Source organism: Quercus suber, unplaced genomic scaffold (genome assembly GCF_002906115.3).
Source record: "Quercus suber isolate HL8 unplaced genomic scaffold, Cork oak 2.0 scaffold_50, whole genome shotgun sequence".
Lineage (NCBI taxonomy): Eukaryota > Viridiplantae > Streptophyta > Magnoliopsida > Fagales > Fagaceae > Quercus > Quercus suber.
This window is the reverse complement of record NW_027069515.1, coordinates 540,090-555,494: the sequence shown is the minus strand read 5'-3', so window position 1 is coordinate 555,494 and position 15,405 is coordinate 540,090. Positions and strand designations below refer to the sequence as shown.

The following is a 15,405-nucleotide window of genomic DNA, read 5'->3' as shown; positions in this document are numbered from 1 at the left end:
ATCAACCATCATTTCATTTTAATACAACTCAATGATTCACGATTGGGCAGTGGGCCTCCATTATTTCATTTCAAAAATTCAAATGATCCGGCCAAGTAAACTAAGTAAATAGAGCATTTTAAAACCCATTAGATTAATCACTTATAATTAAACTAAGTAAATATCTAATTAAACTAATTAGAATATAAAATCAAAAGTTGGAAAACCCTACCCTACATACCCACATTTTTCAAATTTCACTCTCACACTTTCCTCTCTCATGTTCAGACTTCAGACAGCCTCACTCTGGCCTCCACTTCACACTCCCTCTTACGCCAATTTGCCTTCGCCGCCTCCACTCGTCACCCTCTCTTCTCGCTATGATTGTGGCTGTGTGACGAAAATGGCATCAACAACAGGGTCTCCACCATCACCGCCACTCCAGGACAACGTCGACATCGAGCACCACCTCTGGGAAGCCCAGGACCATCTCCACAAAGCCATAGAGGAGCTCCAAATCTGCTTGATCATCGGCTTCTCATCTCAAGAGTCAAGACTCACGGTGAGTCTCTTTTGAAAATCTGGATACCCTCTCTCTGTTTTGTGTTTTGGGTTTTGTTTTATACTGAATCTGAATCAATAAAGTTATGGCTTTGAAAATAGTGAATTAAGATCAAGATGTTTATTTTTTCAAGTTTTATTTGCAAAGAAAGTTAGGGATTTGAAAAAATAATAACCCATGTGCTTGGCTAAATCTCTGTTTTGTAGTAACAACATACTGAATACTGTATTTTTTTTAAAATAAAAATAAAAATAATTAAAAAAAAAAGCCCAAACTAAAAATTTTTGGAAAAAAAACCAGAGGCCCAACTGGCCCAAACTCCAAGCCCAAAAACCAAAACCGACCGAAACCGAAACAAACCAAAATTGAAGGTTTTTAAACTATATCAGTCAGTTTCAGTTGAGACTTTTACAAACCGAAAATTTCAGTTTCGATTAGCCAGATATAAAAAAACCAACCGAACTGAACCGATTACAGCCCTACCAACAACAACAAAAAACAAAAACAAAAAAGTTTTACTTTGATATTTTTACATACATATTCCCATCAATATTAATTCTAAGTCTACACAAATTAAATAAATATAGTAAGTTCAATTTTGAACTCTTTTCTTTTTTCTTTCTTGGTTCTGCTTCTATCAGAGTTGAAACATTTCTAAAAATATCACAAGATTTGATAGCATTCATTCAACCTCACCAAACTCATTTTTGCCAGTTGCTGGAAACAATTTCTTGCAACAAGGACGGCCTAAAATAGGCGAACATATGCAAAACAGCAAAAATAGAAATGAAGAATGTATCTTTCTCATATATTAGACTACACAAAATCGGTAGGCACTGATGGCCCTGCATGAGTCACATTTCACTAGCACACTACCACTCAGAACTCAGAAGCACTGGGAAAAAAGATATGGCTATTTCGGCTTGGAAAAGCAATAGCACCTCCAATAATAAAATGGACTTCCATCCAAACGTAAGTTCAGTGGAATAAATTGTGAGAAGAATCCTATCTAGCTGGATATCATAACATGGTCAACTGACTGAAGCGCTTGGTTGGCAAAAAATCGGACATCAACATCCGGGTCCTCACTTAGCTCGACCAAACAGGGACGAATTGTCTTCTCCACTACCTGCATTATAAGGATTCTCAGACCAAATGAGGGAAATGGCAGTAAAAAATAAATACAATAAATCAAAATAACAAAAACAATTTATGTCAAATAATAAAATCATGAAGATTTTATAAACATGCAGAAGAAAATAAAAGAGCAGATCAGAAAAAATAAATGCACAAGATACTTACAGAATGATCAACTATAGGTACGAGCGACTGGAGCACCTTTGCCACATTGAACTTGATGTTCGGTACCCTGAAGAGTGAGATTCAGGCCAAGACTCAAAACACTCAACCTGATTACATCTTTTCCATTTCTTTTTCAATTTTTTTTTTTTTTTTTAGTGATAAGTTGGTCTACAATTTTATCATTGGATAAACAAAGTGCAAGAAACCCAAATACCTGTCCTTTGATACATTGACAACCACTGGCAACAACTTTGAAATTGTGATTTCTGAGCCCATTACTGGAGCAAGGAGGGAAATTGCACGCAGAATGGTCATTCGATACAAATAATGTGGATTGGTAATCATCTCCAAAACCTGCCCAGATGGCATGCCAACCTCTGTTATTCAAGAAGTAGTAAATAAATAAACAAACAAACAAGCAATAACAAAATGAACCCAAAAAGAAAATTTGTGGGAGGTATTATGACTCAAACTGAAGGAAAAACCCACATGTTAAACTAGTACAAGGAAAAAATTAAAAAAATAATAAAAATAAAATAGAGAGAGAGAGAGAGAGAGAGAGAGAGAGAGAAGCAGCATCCATTCAGACATTGAAAGAAGTCGGCAACAGAAGTTAACTGAAATATTTCTCAATATTGGAGGAATAAAAGATATTTTTTTTCAGGTTTGTATTAGCCTGGCAGGAAGATACCCATAAAAAAGCATTCAGAACCCTCTTGCCTCAATGCCAAGAATTATGTGCAAAACCCAGACAAACAAATAAATAGGTACAGACATAGGTTTATTTCCCACATATCAATCTCAAATTGATATTCCATGTTTCATTGTTTTTCCCTCCCTGTTTTAATTGATCATTATAATTTGGGCTCCTAAGGTTTTGCCACTATAGTACACATCCAATGTATTTGGTTGGTTTCTTTTTATATTAATAAAATTTGTTAAGTTACTGGTCAAAAAATATAGGTTTCCATGTTTCATGCTAAATGCAATCTTACGGGCATAGCCAGACATATTTAATGGACCAAGTCATTAAATAAACCTGTGGAACTATGTGCTGCATTGCCCACTCCGGGCCAAACTCTTCTGCAAGTCGCTTCAAGTTGTTAGTAGCTGCATCACGAATCGAGTAAACCTGTGATAAACACCCCAAATAATGAGCAAATCAAATATAACATGCAACAAATGATAAGAAACAAGAGATCAAGATAGATTCTTAATCACTAAAACCTTAAAACTATGTCAATACTATAAGGTGGGAAAAACATTCTCATGATAAGAGTTTTAACAAGGACTTTTTTTCCCAAACGAAGCAGATAATATACAAGTTCTTCAATCTTACACAATAACATGAATAAATATTTTTACCGAAGTCTAGCCTAGCCAACAGCGATGAGAATCATCATAGGGTAATAACAAACTTTTTTTCCTGTATGTCTTCCTAATCACATAATACAATTGCAAGATAAATAAGAATGCTATCTTTATGACTCACGTCAAATCCTCCCATTCCTACTTCTGGTTTTGTCAAAATCTGTTAGTCCTTCTACCAAAATAAAATAAGAAAAAACATCTGTAGTACCTCCAAATCAAACAAGAATGATATCTTTAGCAGGTTTCTTAAATTTATAGATGGATCTAGGGTCAGATTCTGGCATGATCTTTGGTGCAGTGACTTTAGTCTTAAGGATATCTTTATGGAGTGGCATACATTGGCAATGGCAAAAGATGCTTCCATTACCTCATACCTAAGCGGAGGACATGTTTGGAATCCTCATTTTTGGAGGTTTTCCAAGACTCTGAATTGAAAGCTGTGGATAGTTTCATTGATTTGTTGTACTCTCACCACCCTCAAGGCCAAGGTGAAAACCAGCTTTCCTGGAGATTATCAAACATTCTTTCTATAAACATTTTAAAGAACCCAGAGGAGATCACTTTCCTTGGAAGATTATTTGGAGTGTAAAGGTTCCTCATAAGATGGCTTTCTTCATCTGGACAGTAGCATTGGGTTAAATTTTGACAGTTTAAATTCTGGCATGTAAATGTGCTCTTATGATTATTGATTGGTGTTTCAAGCAAATTAGTCAATACAGTACCGGTGACCATTTCAGGATTATTGCTATTTATATATTTGTATATATCTATTAAATTTTATATATATTCATGAGCACATATATTTAATTGAAGTTCATAAATTATTAAGAGTATCCAAGACCCACGTTCTAATATTTTGCCTGATGCCTAATTAATTTAACTAAATGTATACTTGCATCTAATTAATAAAAAGTATAAATAGAGTTTGACAATATAACACCAGAAAGCACACATGAAGAATAAAGTAGTACACATAATAACACTTACAAAGACCTAGGAAGTAGACCTACCCCACTGAAACCTTAAGTGAAAAAAGAAAAGCAAAAGTGGCATAAGTAAGAAATGGATAAAAAGAGACTGGACTGGAGCGGAGAAATGTAGAAAAGAATAAAAACTAAAAACTAAAAGATAAAAGAAGCAGCAGCAGCAGCAGTAGAAGCAGGACTCAATGAAGAAGACACGGCAGCATCAGTGGCAGGGGTTGACGAAGACGCAGCAGTGGCAAACAAAGGGAATAAGAAAATTAGATGCAAAGTGAACCAGTCCAATTCAAATTTACCAGCTGCAATGGGCAAAACAGATGGAAAAGATCGATACAGGCCAGAATAAAAACCAGTACATTTCAGGGGGCTTACAATTCACTACCTTGGTTGCAAGTGCAAGAGTAATTGAAAGCTATGATGCATGGAAATGCCATTTTTCGCAAAGCATCCACGTGAAACACGTGTTGGACACAGGTACTGCTCAGACATGGGTACAATCATGTCAAATATGCACCCAGCAATAAAAAAACAAAACAAAAAACAATTTTTTTTAATCGGGGTATGGCTCAAACACAGCAGAGCACCAAAAAAAAAGAGGATTGACTCACCTGGTAAGCACACCATTGTTGACAACCATCTTCAAAAGCACCTAGTTTCACCCATACTCTCCCTCTTTCTCTCTCTCTCTCTCTGGCTCTCACAGCATCACTCTAGGCCTTTGGCAGCCATAGATTGGCAACCAGCGTGTCCAATCGCAGCCAGCCAACCATCAACCACCAAAGCACCACACCAGTATCTCTCTCACTTGAACTTAATGAGTCTTGCTCCTATCACAGATCTAGTTTTTTTCTCTCATATGTTAGTTTGTTGATATAATGTAAAAATATGTTGTGAGCAATTTATTATCATTAATAGGTTTGGTTAAGAACTTAAGGTTGTTGTGTTAATAATATTGATTTTTTGTTATTATTTATTATTTGATATTTGTTAGTGATATAAATATAATGTACAAATATGTTATTGTGGACAACATTTACTAGCATTATTATTTATTAAATTGAATTATTCGTAGTTAAAGTGAGTACCCCAAAACTTAAGTTAAGTAAAAAATATATAAAATATACCTAAAAATAAATATTAATTAATCAATTAATTGCTATATTCTCAACCTGGGGCAGGGGCGGCACCACCTTAATGGTCCTGGGACCACCCTGACCTGAATTATATATATATATATATATATATATAATAATTTAAAATTTTTTATTTGTCTACCCTTCAAAAAAATTTTGGGAACACCCTCAGTTTTTTTTATGCCAATAAAATTAAAATTTTGCTCCATAATTTTTTCTTCATTCAGTAGATGAATGATTGCTTAGTTGTGCACATTAAAAGAGATGTAGCTTGTAGCATTAATAATAAGACTATCACGTACTAATTTCAAAATATGAAAACTCGTAAAAAGCAATTGTAAACTTTATGCATTTGCGAGTTTTTTTATTGTTGTTGTTATCAATATATGAATTTTTTTTTTATTAAATTGTATAATTTATGCTTCTTAAGGAATACCCTGAGAAAAATTCTTTGAGCCGCCACTGGAGTACCCTAATTTTTCAAAAAAATGCCATATCCCCATACCACGTATCATGGTGGTACCCATGCAACATAGATGGAGTGTCTTTGGATCACCTTCTGTCGCAATGTCCCTTGGCAATGGACTTGTATCCATTTGTGTTTACCTTGTTTGGGGTCTCTTAGGTCATGCCAAAGACACTAACGCAAATGTTGGATTGCTAGCAAGGAAAGTCTTGTCGCCATAGGCATTTGAAGATTTGGAAAGTTATTCCTTTATGTGTTGTGGACTATTTGGCAAGAGATGAATAGAAGGACCTTTAAAGGTGTTGAGTGGCCTATTCATGTACTCCAGTAAATGATTTTGAGGTCTTCATACTACTGGATAACTGTCTTAGGCAGTATCCTTTCGTCTTCATTTGTAGACTTTCTAGACATTCTTACTTTGATTGGGTAATTCCTTAGGAATAGACCAATACATATGTTGTTTGTTTGATCTATTTCCTCTTTTGAATAAAATTATTTTACTTATAAGAAAAATGACACACAGACAAGTTATACATACACATCGTAGTTACCAGGAGTAGGAACTAACATTAAATTTAAGAGAGAGAGACAGAGTAAAAAACAACATGAACTAAATGCAAGAAAAATTTTTCACACATTCTATTTATTTAAACAAGATAAAAAAACAAACCTTATCCTGTAACCACTGCATGCAAAGAGCACCTAGCTTGTCATCAAAAAATCCAACACCTAATTGACTTGCCAATAAAGGTATATACTCTATTATTGCTAGCCTTACTCTCCAATGTCTATCCTCAGCAAGCTCAACAATGGCTGGTAACAAGGATTGAGAGAGCAGATCAATTCCAATGACCTGCAAAAATGGCTTATTTCAACAGGACTTGAGAAAAAAACAAACACATGCATGTTAAAATCACATGCGCAATTGTTAAAAGCACCTACAGCATCATAAGAAAGGAGACATGAAATGCACATAAGAGCAAAAAAATTAAAAACAAAATGTTCATCTTTAAAATTTTAACAGACCTGATTCACTTGATCAAGCTTGCTAATAATATTAAGGCGTACATCTGGAAATTCATCCTTCAGAAGAGAAAGGAAAATTGGAAGGAGCTGTTCAATTGTGGCATCCTGCATTAACCAACAGAATGGGATTCAAAAGTTCAGTGCAAGTTGGAACCCAAGAGAGAGATCACATTCATATAAGCAGAAACCAGACACTTCTAACTGCCAATTAGCAGCACTAATATAGGAAACACATCAGAGAGAAAAACCTTGAAATGAAAACTGTCCAATTTCAGCATGGAACATTATGTGCATGCCAGATTTCCAATCTCCGTATGAAAGCAATACATTGAAAAAGTACAAAAATGCCAATCCAAGAAAAATAACAAGGAAATGAAAGTATTTACTTCAATTATGTATCTACTCATAAAAGTCACTGTCAACAAAGCAGACATGGGTAAAATATATAATTGTTATAAAAAAAATAAAAATAAAAAATAAATAAAAAATAAAAAGAAGGGTAAAAATGTAAAATACATCATTGTCATCAAAGAAGACCTAGGTAACTTATTCCCATAATACTAATCTACAGACTACATCCCTATTCACAAGCAAAATAATAAAGGAGCACAATGAAACTGGTTATCAAAATTGCAACTTGCAAATCAAGCATAACACCAGCAACAACAAGAAAGACGTAAATCCAGTTCACAGGACAAGAACTTCACTGACACATTTAATTAAGGATATCATTGTTTTAAATGATAGTTACTTATGCCAATTGCTCAGCTGAATTTTGGGTCTTGAGGAAGCACCAATTGTAAATGCAGTCAAATTCCTATCAAATAGAAAATGTTGGCTGTACACTAAAAAATTTGAAGCTTGAAAGCTTCTTCTTCTCTATAACTTATATTCTGTGTCTGAAATTTGAACAAATAACTTATAATTGGTAAGGAAGTTTGACCAAATCCTTCAAATCAGATATAAATTGAAAGTAGAATGCTTGACAAAATTCAAAAACTGGACACAGTTAATTTGTGGTTAAGAAGTTCCACATAAAAATCAAGCTTAGATAGAAGTTTAGTTCATCTTCTTGTAATATTAGAAGGAAAATGCAATAAAAATAGTCAACAGGTGTAGTTCACAATGAGCAATGATGCTTTCATTGCTAGACAAGGATAACTGCATCAGCATTTACCAGCACACAACATTCTTACCTTTCCTAATACAGGAGCCATTCCCATTATAACTGAAGCTAAAGCAGAACGAACATGCTGTGAAGAATCTGATGACAATTCCTGCAACAATCATTGTAAGGTATTAAGATTGCTGAAATAGAAGGTCTGTAGGTGAGGAGTAAATTCCTATGCTAAGAGGTAACATCATAGAGAGAGAAGAAAATCTTTTAAAAAGCACACGTACCTTCACACAAGGAAGAATATGCTGAATTGAAAGTTCAGGATTTAATATCCGGCAAAACTTAGTTACTTTGCCAGCAGCTGCTATACGTACTTCAGCCTCATTATCCCGAAGCAACCGGACATATGCAGGGACCAAGTCCGTCCTTAGAAGATAATTGCCATAAACAAAATATTTCAGAAGAGATTACACAAACAAACATTATTGCTACACCACCACACTTAAAAAGAGAACCTTACATAGACAAAATTGCTAAACTAATTGTCTAATATATATATATATATATATTAGAAAATTAGTTTAGCAATTTTGTCTATGTAAGGTTCTCTTTTTGTCTAACAATTTGTTTAGCAATTTTGTCTATGTAAGGTTCTCTTTTTGTCTAATATATATAAAAGTAGACATTTGATCAGAAATCATGAGCATTTCAGGATGATTGTCAAAGATAATGAGAAAGACAGTGAAAACATGAGAACGAAATTAAAACCATACAGATGTTTACATGATACAGCAGAACAATGTCAGCTACGTAGCATAAGCAAGATACCATGGTGGCTTAATAATAAATGACTACCTAGTAGGCTCAGGCCCCACAGCTTCACAAAGTTCATATAACTGATTAGCAACCATGTAACGCACACGCCAAGACTTATCCTGTTCAGAAATATCAAAGCAAATATAAGAGCTTAATAAACAGGTAAGAAGATAAGTGCCATGTTAGGGAGCATGTTTTATCCAATATCCATCATAGTAATAGAGATACTTAATAGGATTGTCAAAGAAAAAAATTAATCAAATAACTTGCTTGACATGAGAAATCTATCTCAAGCATAGAACGTCTTCATTAAGCATAGCATTAATAATTATGTTAAGGGAAAATAAGACAAATGAAATCTCCACATTATGCCTGGCCCTTCCTGGAGCTTTCAAAACCAACTTTGACAACAACTCAAAAGATCACAGAAACAGACACAACAAACTTTCTATAGAGAACCCAAATTGAATGAAATACCTCATTTTTTTGGATGAGTAAACATGTCAAAATACTATAGGAGACATGCTACTTTTTTCTTTTCTAGGTTCAGTAACATACAAAACACCAACACACAATTTGGAATCAAATCATCAATTCACAATTAAATTGCATTTGACTTCAATTCAATTTATTGTGATGAAATTAATTACAATAGCCATGTATCTAGCTGATAATTGAGGTATGCAATATTGGAATCCTCAATTCACTTGATCCTTTCAGGATTAGGAATAAGAGTCTGTGGTGATTTTTTTTTTCTTTCATTTTCTGTACTAACTTTCCATGAAGTCAAGGAGAGGATATCTTATCCTCGAGTTTGTCTAAGAAAGGAAGGTTCAAAGTTTGCAAGTGCTATGACACCCAGAGAGCATCAATAGGTGTTCACTTCCCATGGTGATGCATTTGGGTTCTAAGGTACTTTAAACAGTTTCTTTCTTTTTTCTTTTCTTGGGCAGCAACAATGTATGAAACTCTTACAGTGGATAACCTCAAAAACTGACATATGGTGATTGGAGCTTGGTGGTCTATGTGCAAGAATAGTGGGGAAGCCAGTTGAGGATCTTCTATTGTATTGTTCAATGGCTCGAGATATCTGATCATTTGTGTTTTCTTATTAGCATGGATATACCAAAGAAAGTGTATCAGATGCTAGAGTTTTCCAAGATATGGAAAGCAGCAGTTCCACTATGCATCTTATGAATAATTTGGCATGAAATGAACAGTAGAATTTCATGCCATTAAACAATTGTTATTGCAATCCTTGTCCGATTGGATAACTACATTGGGTAGCTTCTTTTCTTGATCTCTTTGATTTGTTGAATCTCAAATTTTAATTCTTTCAGAGTTTTTACACCCAAACATTGTGTATTTGAGCTAACTCCTCTGTTTTAATAAAATTATTTATACTTAACCAAAAAAAAAAATAGAGAGGACCAAAAACAAAATTAACTACAATTTGAATATTAATTTCATTTGATGTGTTGTGTTGAGTATGAGTAAAATAGGAATGTTTTTGGGATTTAATAAAAAATTTCTTTAAGTAAATTGAAATGAGTTAGAAGTCTGAGCAAATTTGATGCAAATTGGTCCTTTGTTGGCCAATTCACATAAATTCTAATTCAATTCAATTCTTATGTTTGGTTGGGATTACAAACACATGAATTCAATTCGGTTTCAATTCATTTTTTATTTTAAAAACATTAATTGGGCTGAATAAATTCCAATTCAATGCATTTTGGTCTAGTCATGGGTTTCTAAACAAAATGTGCCCAAAAATAATAGGTACCATGCCTTTTTTTGCGGGTGTCTGTGATCTATTTTCTCTTAGCCAAGCCCGCTTAAGTTGAACCCTCTAGTCCTGTTCTTGCAGAACCTAAATCTGAACCAAATCCTTACTAGAGAAGTTGTTGATTTTCGTTCCACATGACTGAACTCAACAAAACTTGAATTCAACTAAGATCCTTAGTCTGATCTGCCTCATAAAATCTTCAATCCAAATATATACAATAAACATGATCCAGTTCTCCAATTTCCATTTTCTTCTCCTAGCGAACATTCATTCATTGTTCTCACCTGTACGTCTATTAACTGAACTTTAGCTGAAATATTTTCACTTTGATTTTATAGGGTTTGAATTTCTCAATTCCTTCCACCTTTTTATATAGATTTTATAGGGTTTGAATTTATAAATTCTTTCCACCTTTTTATATATATACTAACATAAATGTATTTAATATATATCTTCTTTGTCAATCATTCTACGATACATGGATTAATCATCCATAATCAAGGTACAAATAACAGTTCAAAAGGTACATCACTAGTGAAATTAAATGGAACAAAACATGATTGTATATGGCAACAAGACAAAAACTAAAGTATGATTATGAAAATAATCAAATAGATGCTTTACAAAACCATGCTAAACATAAAATCTGCTTAAACATGTAACATCAATTATAGAATTAGAAAGTTAAAGATCATCTCCACAGATGTACCTGAGAGAAATTTATGATAACAGGTAGAATATGTGCAACACAGTCCTGAGGTTCCAACAACTTTCCAAGAGCGGCACAACCTTCAACGGCCAATAACCGAACAGAATCTTGATCTGAATTGGATTAATTTTAAACGTCATTTACAATATTATAAAAGAAGATTAACTTGACAATATAGTGGAAAAAGTGATTATCAATTACATATCTTTGTAAACTCTTCGGTTTAATAGGACGATCCCTCATCTAAGTTTCATACCTTACATGTCTTTGTACATTCTTATGTTATAAGGTTTAAACTTAAAATAATGAATAACAAAGACAATTTCAATTGTATGAGGGTTCTTCATCAGTTGCAATGTTAAATAACAATGGCAATCTCAACCCACATGCCACATATATCATTTGAATTTAACATTAACCACCACAGATCTTTCTTGTTGACATGACCTTAGTGACATCAATATGTTCTTTGCCCTTCCAAACAATAGGGCCTTTCTTTTTTCTAAAAGAAAAATAATAATAATTCAAAAATTGGGGGAAAGGGACGATCTAAACCCTGGATGTCTCCATTGAAAGCACTAGGAAGTGTTAGTTGAGCTACAAGGCTTTTGGCAATAATTAACTAAAAAAATTTTATTAAAGAAAAGTAGAAAAACATCATAACCCAGACACACAGGCAACATACTACAGGTAGCTAAAAAGTCAAATAAGAGTACACAAGTGTTTAATGTGGTGTCTTTGGAAGGGAAGAAATAGTAAGTGTTTTAAAGATAATGAGAGATCCATATCAGACCTCAATCTATTTTTCTTTAGAACCTTAGCGGATTTGCTGTCTACTTTGCGAAACCAATCATTCACTTCTTTTCTTGAATTTCTTGATTTATGTAATTTTTGAACTTGATTTGTTTGACCCCTGTACACTTCCTAGTGTACTAGGGTGTCCCTTTGTCTATATCAATAAATATTATTACTTATCAAAAATAAAAAGAGAAGATCTATCAAATTTAAGTGGATAGCATGTATTGAGCTAAATAGTGTTGGCTTAATTTTATTACATCTGAGTATCATTCAAAGCAAACACCCAACCATGAGCTCCAAATGGTATATTAGCGTAGCCAATGAGCTCCAACTCAAATGGCACATACTCTCCTCATAAGAGTAACAATCTAACGCACCTAGAGTAGCATTCTTTTCTTAGACTGCCGCTTTAGGTGAGATTCTAACCACAAATAATCTTTGGAATAGGCATATTGTATTGCTTGATTGGTGCTATACGTGCAAAAGGTGTGGGGAATCAATGGATCATCTTCTTCTTCATTGTCCGATAGCATATGAGTTGTGGTCTATGGTATTTTGTTTGTTTGGTTTTCGCTAGTTATGCCATATAAAGTTATTGAGTTGTTGGCTCCTTGGCAGGGCAAGTTTGGAAGACAGAAATATAGATTTCTAGAGTTTTGTGACATATTGTCTGTTTTGGTGTTTATGGCGGGAATAAAATGCTAGATGCTTTGAGGACTCTAAACCGTCAATCCTTGATTTAAAGTCCTTTTTCTTCCATACTCTCCTTGAATGAGCTTAGTTTTACCTTCTTGCTCTTCTTTATCCCTCCCTGTTCTGGTTGGTCATTGTAATTTGGGTTCTTAATTTTTGCCAATGTAGTACATTTCCAATGTACTTGGATTGGCCATTCTTTAATAAAAAGTTCTAATGTTATTTATAAAAAAAAAAAATGAATATGGTGGAGTATGAGATTGTGGGTTCACTACCCACCAGATGTGTTACTTACCCAAAATAAATAAACGGTATTTTTTTAGAAGTAATAAACTTCATTGAAAAAAGATGTAAGAAAATACAATGGAAACAAAGGACATAGGTCATGTGCTAGAAGCAACAGTGAAAAAACTAACAATGAAACTAACAATGAAAGTACAAAAATCAAGCATATTAGGTAAAGAAATAAAAGTAACACCCATAGCATTTTCCCCATCAAACAAGGTCTAAAAGAAGAGAAGCTTCAACTCATAAATCGATCTTTCATTCCCGTGTATTCCTTTCCCTCCAAATGACACCCATAAGACAATGAGGGATCATTCTCCAAAGCACCTTAGATCTGAGTCTATTGAGCTTGCCTGACCAACTTGCTAAAATTTCTACAACACTACATGAGATGACCCAATGAATCCCAAGTAGTGAACACACCATATTCCACAACTTTTGAGCTACTGGGCAGTGTAGGAGTAAGTGGTCAGTGATCTCCCCATTCCTCTTGCACAAACAACACCAATCCACCACCACCACTTTTTGCCTCCTTAAATTATCAATGGTTAAAATTCTCCCCTAAGCCGCTGTCCAATTAAATAAACTAACCTTTGGAGGCATTTTTGGTTTCCACAATGTTTTCCATGGAAAAGAATCTGGGTTTGGGGGTTGTGCACTTTTGGTTTCCACAATGGTTTCCATGGAAAAGAATCTGGGTTTGGGGATTGTATATTAAATAAATGGTATATTAAAGTCAATGATGATGACAAACACAAAAAATAAAGGAATCCAAATAAAATAAGGATGATCAACACTCAAGGGAAAAAGTTCAAAAAAAAAGATGAACCATTTCAAACTTTAACAAGATNTAAATTTAATTATACAATGAACAAAAAGACACAGGCAAAGTATTGATGGAAATAAAGATAATATACATAAGCCACCAGTACAACATTAAGCCACACACAAAGATCTAACCTTCACCAGAGGAATAAACCAGTCAACCAAGTCAGTCTCTCTCATCTGAGAGCCAATTCTACACAATGACTCCACCGCTTTTCCCTCACACAGGTTTCCTCAACAGTGCAAAGGGTCTCCAATGGTGGGAGCAAAACATGGGCATGCTCCACTCCCCCAACATATGGAATAAACACCCCCAATTCCTCTGCCATCGCAAGAAGTACCTCATCATCATCGTCATTGTTTTCACTCAGAAATGGGATCAGTTCCTTTCTGGTTCGCTCCTCCCCAAGAGCACGTGCAATTGTGGATAGCCTCCGAATTGAGTTCAATCGTAGCTGAATGTCATCATTTTTCAGCTCGTCTATGAGCACAGCAATTGGATATAGTGGTTCTTCAACCATAGACATTGTATTTCAAATATATCTAAAAACTTCAAACAATTAATATTGTCAACAGCACTATACATAATGTAACCATATTGTAGCTTGTAAAATTGTTGCAAATACAATGCTAGTGATAAACTCCATATTTATCAAAGGAAGCCTAAATTTTAAGTAAAATAGATTCTTTAACTGCAAAATTTATAGTTATTCCAAATTTATAATTTCCCAATAATTAATCAAAACACGTAGATTAAACCAATGCCCTATTTGGTTATTAACAATTTCAGGAGAACATGGAAGTTCTACAGCCGATAACATAACCGGCATTTGTTATAAAATTGCAAGCATTTTTCTTCATTTCTCGGTAACCAAACAGATTAAAATGGAGGAAAGATTGCAATTAGGATCGAAAATAAGAGATCTAAAACAAACCCTAGAATTCAAATCCAAAATCCGGGGAAATTTGTAAAGAGGCAACAGATAAAAGACTCGTAACAGTATCTACATTACAACGAAAACGGTATTGAAATACAAATTTCGAAACTTAAAGGTGTGATTTTTTATTTTCATTTTCTGAGCTGAGCTTTCTCGGGAACCAAACATAGAGCAGGAATTCAAAATCAGCCTCATTGAATAATTGAGAAAAGAAAAAGGAAATAAAAGATTACTATTTGAAGCGAAGCGAATCGACGAATGTGAAAATGGGGAGTGGTCTCTTACCGATCTCAATGCGTTCCCGCCGGCTGCCTCTGATCCCAGAGTCCGTGGGCGTAGAGAGAGAGAGAGAGATGAATCTGTGATGTGCTTGTATGGTGTGAATGAATTGCATGAAAGCCCACAAAAGTGAGTTTGAATTGAAAAGTCGTATAGCCCATGGGCTGATTTTGGGCCGAAAAGTCTTTTTCTTTTTCTTTTTTTTTTTTTTTTTTTTTTTTTTTTTTTTTTTTTCAAGTTCTTGCCATGGATTTAAAAACTAGACTTGGTTGTTCTCACAATTGAATCACTTGTTTTTATGGTTCTACCATATCGAATTAGAGTCTGTTTTGCCACT

The 15,405-nt window shown here is 34.2% G+C and overlaps 1 protein-coding gene across 1 annotated transcript; it reads right to left on the bottom strand.

Moving 5' to 3' along the window:
- Positions 1–1,114: 1,114 nt before the first annotated feature.
- On the bottom strand, positions 1,115–15,197 carry LOC111984622 (serine/threonine-protein phosphatase 2A 65 kDa regulatory subunit A beta isoform). Its single transcript, XM_065771893.1, is given in 14 exon segments — positions 1,115–1,670; positions 1,844–1,910; positions 2,058–2,197; positions 2,883–2,975; positions 6,467–6,649; positions 6,823–6,927; positions 8,019–8,099; positions 8,224–8,365; positions 8,795–8,874; positions 11,251–11,363; positions 13,618–13,720; positions 13,987–14,063; positions 14,066–14,394; positions 15,075–15,197. Coding segments are annotated over 13 exon segments (1,617 nt in total). The 5' UTR covers positions 14,379–14,394; positions 15,075–15,197; the 3' UTR covers positions 1,115–1,550.
- Positions 15,198–15,405: the final 208 nt, after the last annotated feature.